General features: G+C 40.3%; 1 protein-coding gene across 2 annotated transcripts in view; it reads right to left on the bottom strand.

Moving 5' to 3' along the window:
- Positions 1-575: 575 nt before the first annotated feature.
- The window catches only part of LOC139776243 (uncharacterized), a 59,011-nt gene continuing 47,967 nt past the window's right edge, over positions 576-11,619 (bottom strand). For both annotated transcript variants that reach the window (XM_071712786.1, XM_071712785.1), the window contains exons 6-27: positions 10,521-10,760; positions 10,172-10,333; positions 9,771-9,897; positions 9,399-9,548; positions 9,132-9,308; positions 8,713-8,877; positions 8,267-8,616; positions 7,827-8,076; positions 7,247-7,440; positions 6,910-7,116; positions 6,674-6,779; positions 5,881-6,425; positions 5,569-5,767; positions 5,138-5,337; positions 4,959-5,058; positions 4,395-4,580; positions 3,989-4,281; positions 3,668-3,755; positions 3,243-3,413; positions 2,922-3,107; positions 2,327-2,619; positions 576-1,919 (exon numbers count right to left, since the gene is read on the bottom strand). In XM_071712786.1, the coding sequence (XP_071568887.1) occupies positions 1,425-1,919; positions 2,327-2,619; positions 2,922-3,107; positions 3,243-3,413; positions 3,668-3,755; positions 3,989-4,281; positions 4,395-4,580; positions 4,959-5,058; positions 5,138-5,337; positions 5,569-5,767; positions 5,881-6,425; positions 6,674-6,779; positions 6,910-7,116; positions 7,247-7,440; positions 7,827-8,076; positions 8,267-8,616; positions 8,713-8,877; positions 9,132-9,308; positions 9,399-9,548; positions 9,771-9,897; positions 10,172-10,333; positions 10,521-10,760 (4,884 nt within the window). In that variant the 3' untranslated portion in view covers positions 576-1,424. The remainder of the gene's footprint in view (positions 1,920-2,326; positions 2,620-2,921; positions 3,108-3,242; positions 3,414-3,667; positions 3,756-3,988; positions 4,282-4,394; positions 4,581-4,958; positions 5,059-5,137; positions 5,338-5,568; positions 5,768-5,880; positions 6,426-6,673; positions 6,780-6,909; positions 7,117-7,246; positions 7,441-7,826; positions 8,077-8,266; positions 8,617-8,712; positions 8,878-9,131; positions 9,309-9,398; positions 9,549-9,770; positions 9,898-10,171; positions 10,334-10,520; positions 10,761-11,619) is intronic.

The raw sequence follows: 11,619 nt of genomic DNA, 5'->3' as shown, positions 1-11,619 counted from the left end.
GTTCGCCTTTTATTAAACTGTCAAATGATTTCAGTGTTCTTGCTTCATTTAGTTTGGTTCTTTTATGCGTTCCGCGTAACACGTAAAGCGTTTTTCCCCTGACACATTCTCCTTTTTTCCCCCGATTTTATCCTCATTTATATCGCTTCCAGATCTGCCTTCGCTCAAGAGCTTAGCGTGATATTATTTTTAAATGTAGCTTAAAATCAACGCAAGATATATACTCTTATCTTTTTTGTTTACCGAAAAGCAGGAATTACTTTTATTAAAATCGAAATTTATTTATTTAAGAAAATAATATATTGTTTTATATCTTTCAAATGATTTCCTTTTGCGTGTTATTTTGTAGACGACGATAAGAAATAAATTGTCAAATATAAAATACTACAAATAAAACGATGAGGCTCGATCTTCTTCACTTCTATCAAACGGACAAAATTTCAAGCTATAAGTCAATTAACTATTACACGTAGCAGCGTTTTATTAATCTATTATTGTTTATTCTCGCGTCGTGAAATTTGTAACTCATCGAGATCTTTACGGGAAGGGAGATAAACGTTCTGGAAAGGCGTTGATTAGCTTATATAAAAGTATCTTTATTCAATGCGAGATATATAGGTAATAGTTACGACAGCGGTACAATATACATAACGTTAATTTAATTATCGTAGTGTGAATTTCTCGTAAATCGCATCGGCGACCGCGACGTTATTGGCAGTTTTGCGATGGCCGGACGCGGTTTTTTTTCTATTTGGCATAAGGCAGTTATATATGACTTCTCACGGCAGCCGACGGCGCTTTTTATCGGGCGCGCAGGAAGAGACGAGATGGGGCCGGGAGCGGGTCGTAGACCCTCCTGCACAGGATGGGAACGAATAACAGCGGGACAAGTTCCCAGGAACGACACAAGGGTCCGAGATAAGGATTTTTAGATAAGCAGCAATCCAGGTCTTGATTCAACAGCACCCACTTCGACAAGTAACTCTCCTTTTATTCTGTTGTAACCTCCGGGAGAGGATACACCGATAAATTGAGAAGTTTTATCAAAGTACCGTACTCAATTGGGTTTATCCAATACTTCAATATGGTGCGCGACTTAAAAGGGATACGTTTATATATACGATTTCTTTTTCAAACAGAGCATAATAGACCGGAAGATATTTGAAGAACGTCCCTTTACGACATTCTCCAGACCTATGTGTTGTCAGCGTGTTATCTCGAGCCCCTTTCCGTGCGGTTCATGAGCGTTCATCCGCGTTTCTATCCGACTTGGAGGGTCCACGAACTAAAGGGCGCCCGGCCGATATAACTTAACTAATGGAAAAAAAAGAGTTTTTCTTGTTTCTTTATATACATAGGCTCGCTGCGCCCTTGCACGTCACTGATGCCGCTTGTTCTGGATGTGTGCGCGATTTCTGTTGCGCCTATAAATTGTTGGGAGACTCCGTCGATCGTTCCCACTGTTTGCCGCGCACGCGGCCTCTCCTGCGGTACTGATAGGGTACGCGTTGTCTCTCTCTGTTGGGATATCTTCCCCGGCTGGGCGGTACCCTGGAGGACTCGTAGTCGGGTAGATTGCGGGGTGGCGGTGGCGGTGCCGGCGGAGCAACGCCCCAATTATTGGGGGCTCGCTCGTTGTTGGACGTGAAGGGTTTCAGGACCTCGGTGACCCGTCGACGGAGGCATACGGCGCATCGACTCACTCGGGACGTATGGTCGGCTTTGAGCGTCTGCTGCAGCGGCTTGCGGAACATGTCTTCGTCGTGAATGGTCGCCAGCCAGTACGATGTCGCCGTGGCGAAGTAGTTGCAAGAGCCGAGGCCGCGGCACTCGATAAACGGCCTAACGCGGAACTCCTCCAAGCAGGAGCCGGGCGAGACTAGAGACTGGCCGCCACCGTCCGCGCCTGCATCTCTATGCTGTAATTTTGTAAGGCGTAATTAAATATGTTATACCAGTTATACTTACAGCTGACAATAATTTAATATTATATAATTTTGGTAAGCAGCAATTTGATATTTGTTTCTTGTAAAACTTGCATAGTTATTGTTAATAAGTAAAAGATCTAAATAAGGAGGTTGTTTCTAATAATCTAAAGGACACCAATTAATTTTAATAACGAAACTAAATAAGAATGTGTATTTTTTGCAATTTTAAAAAATATAATAAATCGCATTAAATCCTGATAAAATCTGTTTTTAAAAATGCATGAATTAGCTAATACACATTGAAATGATCTTTAATATTGGTCAAATTATTTCACTTTTTATTGAAATGTAATTGAATCTGTATCGAGATCAGTATAATGTTTAACAATCGATCTCACCATGAGGAAACTGTATCCAACCCAGATTTCCTCCCAGCCACCCGGACACTCGGGTATTGCCATGGATTGACTGTGAACAGCTATTACCCTAGTCGGCGCTTCGCACACGGAACATCTCGATATGTATCTACCAACTTCCGGAGCTGGTATTGGTGTCATCATCATCGGCATAGGCTCGGTTGTGCTGAGCCAGTAACTGTAGTCGTTACGATTGGCATAATCGCACACGTTGTTCAGATTGCAGAACAGGAAGGGCATAGTGGAGAACTTCTTAATGCAACTGCCAGCAGCGCCTGTGAATTGTCATTTATTTGCAATATAGTCTATTTTTTATAAATTGCATTACACTTTTGTTAGAGATATTATTCAAATTATGTGTATATCTTCGTAATATGAAGTTTTAACAATTGCTTATTTTGCATTAAGATTCTTTCCATTAATATTTACATTAAAATTTTGTTGTATTTTATAAATAACAATATTTATATAAAAGATGTCATATTATTTTTATTTTAGAAAATATCTATAAGGTGTTAGCAACTTATTGAATTTCTCAATACATCATCTATATAGAAAATATATTAATATTATTTACCAAGATCCTGTGCGTAGGATCGTCCATTACCCATCGTATGTAACAGCGAAAATCCTTCCCAGATTTTCACGGTATTCCTTGGACAGGTCGGTATCATCTCGGTTTGCGAGTGACGAGCAAAGTAGAATCCTCTGTCTCTCGGACCAATTCCATTTGCCGCAGGTATTCCAGGAGCGCCACGGAAACCTACGAGAGAAATTGTTTCCCAATTTAATGCATGGTCAAAACAATTGATATAAATATGTCGTAACAATATATCGTTTCAATTTGAGAATGAAAATTATCGTGTTGACAATTAATATAAAATACGTATGGTTATACCTGATTGTCCTTGTCGTCCGGTTGCTCCGGGAGGTCCTTGATATCCGGGAGGTCCATCTTTACCATCCGGTCCTTGCGGTCCAGAAATTCCAATCATACCTGTTTCACCCTGTCGTCCCGGTAAGCCGTCCTTGCCAGGCTCACCCATCATTCCCTGCAGTCCAGGGAAACCTGCGTATTCATGCGGTATTATATTTCCATTCAATAAAATATATATGTTTATATATGTGTGTGTGTGTGTGTGTGTGTGTGTGTGTGTGTGTGTGTGTGTGTGTGTGTGTGTGTGTGTGTGTGTGTGTGTGTGTGTGTGGTGTGTGTGTGTGTGTGTGTGTGTGTGTGTGTGTGTGTGTGTGTGTGTGTGTGTGTGTGTGTGAGTGTGTGTGCAGCTTCGGTTTTATTTGTATAAAATAAAATATATATAACACCTGGTAATCCGGACACTCCTGTATCACCGGGGAGTCCTCGTCTCGGGAATGGCGGGAAAGGATTTATGCCAGGGTCTCCTTTCGGTCCCTATCACGAGCAAAGTATATTTAAGGTAACTTCTATTCGCTTTATTCTTGTTCCTTAATTTTATGTTTCGACAATGTAAACCGTTGTTTTGTTATAATGAAATTTAAAGAAAATCTGTAAGGAGATTTCTAATATTAAAAATAAAAACGTAAGAAGAAGCAAATAAATCAACGGATGTAATACTTAAATTGCCGATACCGTAATTGCCGAGAATTATAATTCGAGAATCTCACCTGTGGTCCTTCAGGACCAGGCAGCCCACGTAGACCAGGTTCACCGGTATCTCCCCTTTCTCCTTTCGGTCCTGGCAATCCGTCAAAGCCAGCCAGACCAGAGTCACCTTTCAGTCCCTTCGGTCCAACTCGACCATCAAATCCGGGCAATCCAGGTTCGCCGGGTTGTCCTTGCTTACTGCCCGCAGATATTCCTGGTTCTCCGCGGTAACCTTTCGGCCCAGGTGCTCCGGGAAAGCCTTGCAATCCTTCCAAACCTGGCATACCCGGTTGGCCGACGAATCCTCGCAGACCTGATCAAAACGTGCAATAATAAAAATTAATTAATGTTAATTGTTTTATTTTGTTCTATTATCATTTAATTAATTTTAAAGAGAAATTGATTAAATATAATAACGGTTGTTACCTGGTTCTCCGACTATTCCTTTATGACCGCGAAGGCTGTGGCCTATATCGCCAGAGATTCCTTTAGGTCCGTTCGGGCCATATTCACCAGGAGCTCCCTTTTGTCCTGGACGTCCTGGAATACCAGGCCTACCATCGAGACCAGAGCGACCAGGCTCACCAGGTTCAGCGAATTCACCAGATAATCCTATGGCAAACAAATAAGAATTTAATATTAACTGAGATAAAAGTCTTCAGATATCTAGATTAAAACAGAAAGAAGATATTTTTAGATTTTTATTGATAAAATTTATATCATAACATTAATAAAACGTAAAACTATTTCTTAAATTACGAACAATTATTAAAAAGATTCATCGTATATTCCGACTATTAATTAAAAAACTTTGTGAAAGAGTGGTATGATAATTTCTAAGAACATATTAAATGCAAAGATTAAAAACTGTAAATATTAAAGAAAAATAAGGAACTATGTGTACACAAGCAATTTCAATAAGTTCATACCATACTGCAAGAGTTTGCAATTAAACATCTTATATTGATTATTGTATATTTTTATACATACCTGGAGCTCCGCGAGGTCCTTGATCACCCGGCAGACCAGGGAAACCGGGTAATCCTTGGAAACCGACCGGACCCGGATATCCTTTGTCTCCTATTTGACCCTGTAATGCGACGAATAAGTAATTTCATCCGAAGTTGAAGAATTGAAATATCCAAATCAGATGTCATTCGATCATTTACCTTACGACCGCCCACGCCGTGATATCCTGGTTCACCTGATTGTCCTTTCATACCGGCGAAACCATCATGGCCACGATTACCAAAATCACCCTTCATCGCGAACGCGTAAGATGGTAAACCAGGTTCGCCTACGTAGCCCTTCGGTCCGGGAGCACCCATAATACCCGGGGTTCCCCTCACACCTGGCTCACCCGGCATTCCTGACGCAAAATGTATTGCAATTATTTGTAATTTGTTAACGAAATACTGATGCAACATTTTATTTCCTTTCATTATAAACTACGAAAGTCTGCAATGTATAATTTTATTAAATATTAAAAGATATAAATCGAAGAAAGAAATTAAACGTCGATTACACATACAATACAAAGGTATCAAGATGTGCAATTAAATTAAATAAAGACGAATGAATGCTGATTTATCATATTTACCTGGTCTGCCCATTATGCCCGGATCACCGTCGAGACCGGGCTTTCCTTTCAAACCGTCAAATCCGGATGGTCCAATTGGGCCTCTTTCACCTTTTACACCGTATCTACCGGCTATTCCGGGCACGCCTGGTCTCCCCGGGAAACCTTGCTCACCTCGTTCGCCTTTTAATCCATCAGGACCCATGTCACCAATTTCTCCCTATTAAATCACAAGAAAATTAAAATATCATATAATACGTTGTCTTTTGTACATCTGAAAAATAAGTATTTTATTCCAAAAGCAATTTCTTGATAAAAATAAGATGCACTTACTTTTGGTCCCCCGACACCAGGGTATCCGTCCAATCCGGGTTCACCTTTCTGCCCTGGCAGGCCATTGAAACCGTCAGTGGACAATCCCGGTTCTCCCGGTAAACCGGGCCGTCCGTCGAATCCAGCCAGACCGGGCGGCCCGAGTTCTCCCATAAAACCAGGTTCACCCACGTCACCTTGAGGACCGCTGAAGGAGTTTTCGCCAGGGATCCCCGCTAATCCTTCGAGACCGGCATCACCGGTGATACCTTTGAATCCAGGTGGCCCTGTCACTCCCGGTAAACCGGGGACTCCCGCGTCTCCGATCTCTCCTTTAGGACCGGATACTCCGTCTATACCGTCGAAACCGGGCCAACCGCGTGGTCCCGGATCGCCACTCTCGGCGACGTCTCCCTTTTCTCCTGGAGCACCCGGTAGTCCTTGCCTACCGTGCATCCCTTGGTATCCCTGAGGTCCCGCGTCGCCGTCGTCACCACGTCGTCCGATAAAACCGATTTCTCCTTTCAAGCCCTTCATTCCGTCGAAGCCGGAAGGACCGTCAGGGCCTGAAAACATATTTACCATTAATCTTTTTTCTTATTTCTAAAACGAAGATTAAAGATTGATGCTACGGCGCGAAGAACAGCTTATCCAAAATGGCCGAATCATTATGTAAACATAGAATAATGTCTAGAGCGATGAATCGGATTAAAAGATGAAAGTCGATTTAATTTCCGATCCGATTAATACACCTTTACAGAATGACATGCTCGTTTTAAAATGTAAGCGTTATTAGTTTTCGGTATATACTTACCGCGGCTTCCGACGTCTCCGATTCTTCCGGGCATTCCAGGCTGGCCAGGTATTCCCGGAAATCCGCGATCACCTTGTATACTGTCTCCACGTTGACCTTTGGCTCCCTAAATCCACCAAATTTATTGCTTTAATATAAATCATTCGTAGATATTTTTATAAAAAAATTATTTTTTCACAGACGTTAACTAACTCAAAGCGATTTTCATAGAAATCCATGAATAAGATTATACTCACTTGAAGTCCAGGCAATCCTTCGTAACCGAACGCTCCTTTAGCTCCTTTGACGCCTTTCAGACCGTCTTCTCCCGGTCGGCCGGGCAATCCTTGTGGACCAGGATCACCGATGTCACCCTTTGGACCGTACCATCCGCGTTCTCCAATTTCGCCATATGTTAAGTTTGAGCCCGGATCTCCTCGTTCGCCTTTGTTGCCGACGCGACCCTGTAATAAGCAATCGCATGCGTCATTTCCCTTATGTGAATAAGAATTTAATGACTAATATAACAATTAAAATCAATTTTTATTTAATTAAACTGTCAAAATAGAAATTATTCGCATTCAGTTTACTTACCGGGAAACCTACTGGCCCCTGCGATCCAGGTGAGCCTGATGTGCCTCGAGGTCCCTGGTCTCCTGGCATGCCAGGATATCCTTTCAAACCGAGAGCACCTTGAAGCGAAAGTCCTGGAGAACCAGGTTCACCAGGCAATCCTGGTAGACCTTCGTCGCCAGAACGTCCTTGGAAACCTTTGAAACCAAATTCACCTACGAGAATATCGAAATTAGTTAGTCTCATTTTTAAATTTCTTTGCGGTCAAAATACCAAATTTTATGTTTCTGCAAATTATAATATAATTATATAAGAGTGTTATATATATAATTATATATAATAAAAATAAATATAAATTATATAATTTGTATAATTATATTATAATTTATACATTTTTCAAAAGAAAAACTTTTTTAGACCATCAATAGCCAACTAAGAATTCAAATAATGTTATCTCATACTTATTCGATCTTTTTATTAAAAGGTTTTATTAATATTTATATTCTAAAATTTTTATTAATATTACATTTTAAAGAGATAATTTTTTTTACAGATTTTTATTTAACATACATATATTTAAGAAATTTTTAAGTTAACGTACCGGGCTCTCCTCTGACACCTTTGTAACCCTTCTCACCCTGTACATCTGTGATGTATTCCGCGGATGTACCAGGTTCTCCTTTGTTACCCTTATCTCCTTGAATTCCTTTGATTCCCGGCTGTCCCGGATATCCTGGATCTCCACGCAAAAACTCAATTGGTATCGAGGCGTCCTCACCTTTCTCGCCAGGAATGCCATCCCATCCTGGCGAGCCGTCTCTTCCCGACAATCCAGGAAGACCATGTTCACCCTAGAGATTGAAAAATATTCAGATTAGAAGGAATAAAAATCAAATTTTTAAAAATAATAATTAAGCAGTTATAAATGTGGGATTGAAAAATCTTATAATCAACGAAATTATTATATTCTATCAAATGTTTAATAAATTTTATTGTGTAAAAATAATTACGTCTATAAAAGTAAAAGAAAAAGTATAATACCTTGTCTCCTTTTGGTCCCGGTACGCCTGTGTCACCAATGGGCCCCGGTTGTCCTCGTATACCTCTGATACCCTCAGGCCCAGGCATGCCTTTCTCACCGATATCGCCCGGCGGACTCACGACTTTCTCGCCAGGCGGGAAAAATATCCTTCCCTGTTCTCCTTTGGGTCCTTCAACTCCCGCCATACCGGGTCTTCCGTTATCACCTTCAAGCCCCGCCGGTCCTTGCGGACCTCGCTTTCCTTGTATTCCCTTGAATCCTCGTGGACCGGGTAGACCAGGGAATCCCGAAGCTCCAGGATATCCGTCCAAACCAGACTCACCGCGTTCTCCTTTGTCCCCGGGCAGACCTGTGCAATGATTAAAACAAAACGGGGATACCTTAATTCACCGTTCAAATGTCTCTTTCTAAGTGTTCTTTATTATAAGTTGTAATTAATTTTTACCTGGGGCACATACGCCGCAATCGTCTCCGTGAATACCCTTGGTACCCTTAGAGCCAGCAAAGCCAGGCCAGCCGTCGGGACCAGCAATACCAGGTATTCCGGGTAGACCCCGTTCTCCGTCTGGCCCACGAATTCTTATTCCTTTCCCAGGAAAACCTTTCTCTCCTGTTTAGCAATTATAATTATTTGTTATTAACAAAAACATTTACTATAAAATACTTACGATAAAATTATAACATTAGAATAATAAATAGACTTCACAATAATGTATAAATAAAATAAATAAAGTTCATTTTGCATATTCTATTCATTCTCATAAATTTTGAATAGATTTCTTACAATCAGAGTATAAAATATAAATCTATTTGATGACTGTAGAATTTTAATACTTTTTCGATTAAAATAAATTGTTATTTTACCTGGAGGACCAGGATCACCGCGATCGCCAAATGGGCCCGACAATCCTGGAAGACCTGGTTGACCGTCTGGTCCCGACGGTCCAGTTATCGTTACCCCCGGGAATCCTTTGGCCCCTAGAATTCCGGGAAAACCGGGTAATCCGGAAGATCCTTGAGGTCCCATAGGTCCTGGTAAGCCTGAAATAATTCATAAATCGTTAATTATTATTTATGACATTCCGTATAAGATGATTAATTATCGATATAGAAAGCAATATATAAATGTACCATCATCTCCTTGTTCTCCTTTTATGGATGAGCCCTTCGCTCCCGCCAGACCAGGAGTACCCGGAGGCCCTGGTGGTCCTGGCGGTCCTATAAATCCGACTTTTCCTTGCAGACCCGGTATTCCCGATTCGCCTGGATCACCAGGCGGGCCTGTAAAAAAACAAAAATTTTAAATGTTTTTTTCTAAGCATAAGTAACTTCCAGTGGTTTCTTTTTTTAATATTATGTGCATGTAATATCAATATTAATTTTTTATTTGTTAAAGATATAATAGTAATTACCTATTAATATGTACTGACATGGATAATAAATAAATATTCAAATATTTGCGTGAAAGAGAAAATAATATCTATATATTGAATGTATACTGACCAAGATCTCCTTGGATCCCGATATTTCCGGCAATTATCTCATCAAGTTCTGGAATGTATCGTCCAGGTTCTCCCTCAGCTCCCTGTCTACCAGGTGGACCGCGATTTCCCTCTTCTCCTGGCTCTCCCTTTATGGAAACATTAAATAACGTGATACGTCTAATACTGCCACACACTTTATAAATATTAATCGATTCATTAATAATTTGACTCCATTCACCAAAAATATTACGATGACCGTTGATAATTTTAAATGATAAACAATTAAGAGTAAAAAATCGTGGCGCATAAAATGTGGCGATTACCAAAATATTTAACGCACAAATTAACAAAAAGATTTCATCTATCAGAAATTATTCAAAGCAGCCATGGGGATGTGTATATACCTATCATTTTACTTACATCATCTCCATCCCGACCAGCCAATCCAGCGAATCCTGGAGCTCCTTTCTCTGCCTTCTCACCAGCCGGGCCCGGTGGGCCCTCGACACCCTGCTTACCTCTCGGCCCATCGTCACCTTGTTCACCTTTCACACCTTTGATACCCAAGAAACCTGGTCGACCCTAAGTAAGAATTGCGTTCTATTTAAATGCTACAATATTTAACTAAAATATTTCTATTATATAATTTACGTCACAAGCATAACTTTTGATTTCTTATCAATGATATATTTTTTTGTAACGTAATATTTCATAGAATTTATATTATTTCGAATGTTATTTATGCTGACATTTGGTGTAGCATAATTACTTGTGGACCCCTGGCGCCCAGCTCTCCCTTGCGACCTCGATCACCATAGGTGCCCTTCATGCCTTTTGGCCCCTGCGGTCCTTTGGTGGCCGTCGAGTTTTCCGGCTTCTTATATTCGTCCTTACCCGGTGCTCCAGACTCTCCCCTGTCTCCCTGCTCGCCAGGTTGACCCTTCACACCGTACACGGTGTCGCCGCGATCACCTTGGATACCTGGCAAGCCAGGAGAACCTGGCAAACCCTAGGAGAATACAGATATCTTTTTTTCGTTTCACCGCTTAATTGATGTAATTTATTAATTCGCTTTATTAATGTGTAATTCGTGTTCATCTTACGAAGTTGTCTTTAATAAATAAATTCTTAGCGTTACTTTATGAAAGCTATATTTTAACATTGTTATTTTTTAACTTTAATGGAATATGTCGAAGTATATTCCAATGTCTTTATATTGTTAAAGAATATGTTCAAATAAACATATATATGTTTAAATGTATCAAGTCTTCTCTCCCTCTCGGATTAGTTACCGTACACCGAGATGTTTGAAACTACCAGTTTCTCGTTTAGCTAATCAAGCCTAAACTCGTCAAAAGACTTGTAATCGAGCGATCATGCGCGATACCCTCGAGACACCCGGTATACCTTGATGTAGTTCTGCCTATATGTTGCCGTACGCATTACGCTGAAGTTACATCTAGCGTGGCAGAGCGTAAGTGCATGTATTATGAGTCCATTATAATGCTAATTTAAGTGCACGTCCCGGTCCATCCCTGTTTATTTTTACTCCGAGCGAAATGGAGCTACTAGACGCGGACTTTGCGAGATTATTTTGATCGAGGCAAAGCATCACATTTCGCTTTTATTAACGTAACGGTTGATTGAATCAGTGGGAATTTCTAATTATTATTATTATTGCACGCGACAAGATGGAAAGAAGAAAGAAAGAATAGAGAGAAAGATGAAAAATGTTGTATGATAAAGATTAGTTTATAATTAAATCATTCCCTTTTGATTACTATCGTTATAAATTGCTTTACTTATACAATTATTAATTTAGATTTTATTCTATAAAATTTATAAAGTTTATTTTGATCTTATAATTA

The sequence above is a fragment of the Temnothorax nylanderi genome, unplaced genomic scaffold, assembly GCF_030848795.1.
Source record: "Temnothorax nylanderi isolate EJ_2023f unplaced genomic scaffold, tnyl_v1.0 TNYL_tig0115_pilon, whole genome shotgun sequence".
Lineage (NCBI taxonomy): Eukaryota > Metazoa > Arthropoda > Insecta > Hymenoptera > Formicidae > Temnothorax > Temnothorax nylanderi.
The sequence above is the reverse complement of the archived record's forward strand: the minus strand, read 5'-3'. Positions and strand labels throughout refer to the sequence as shown.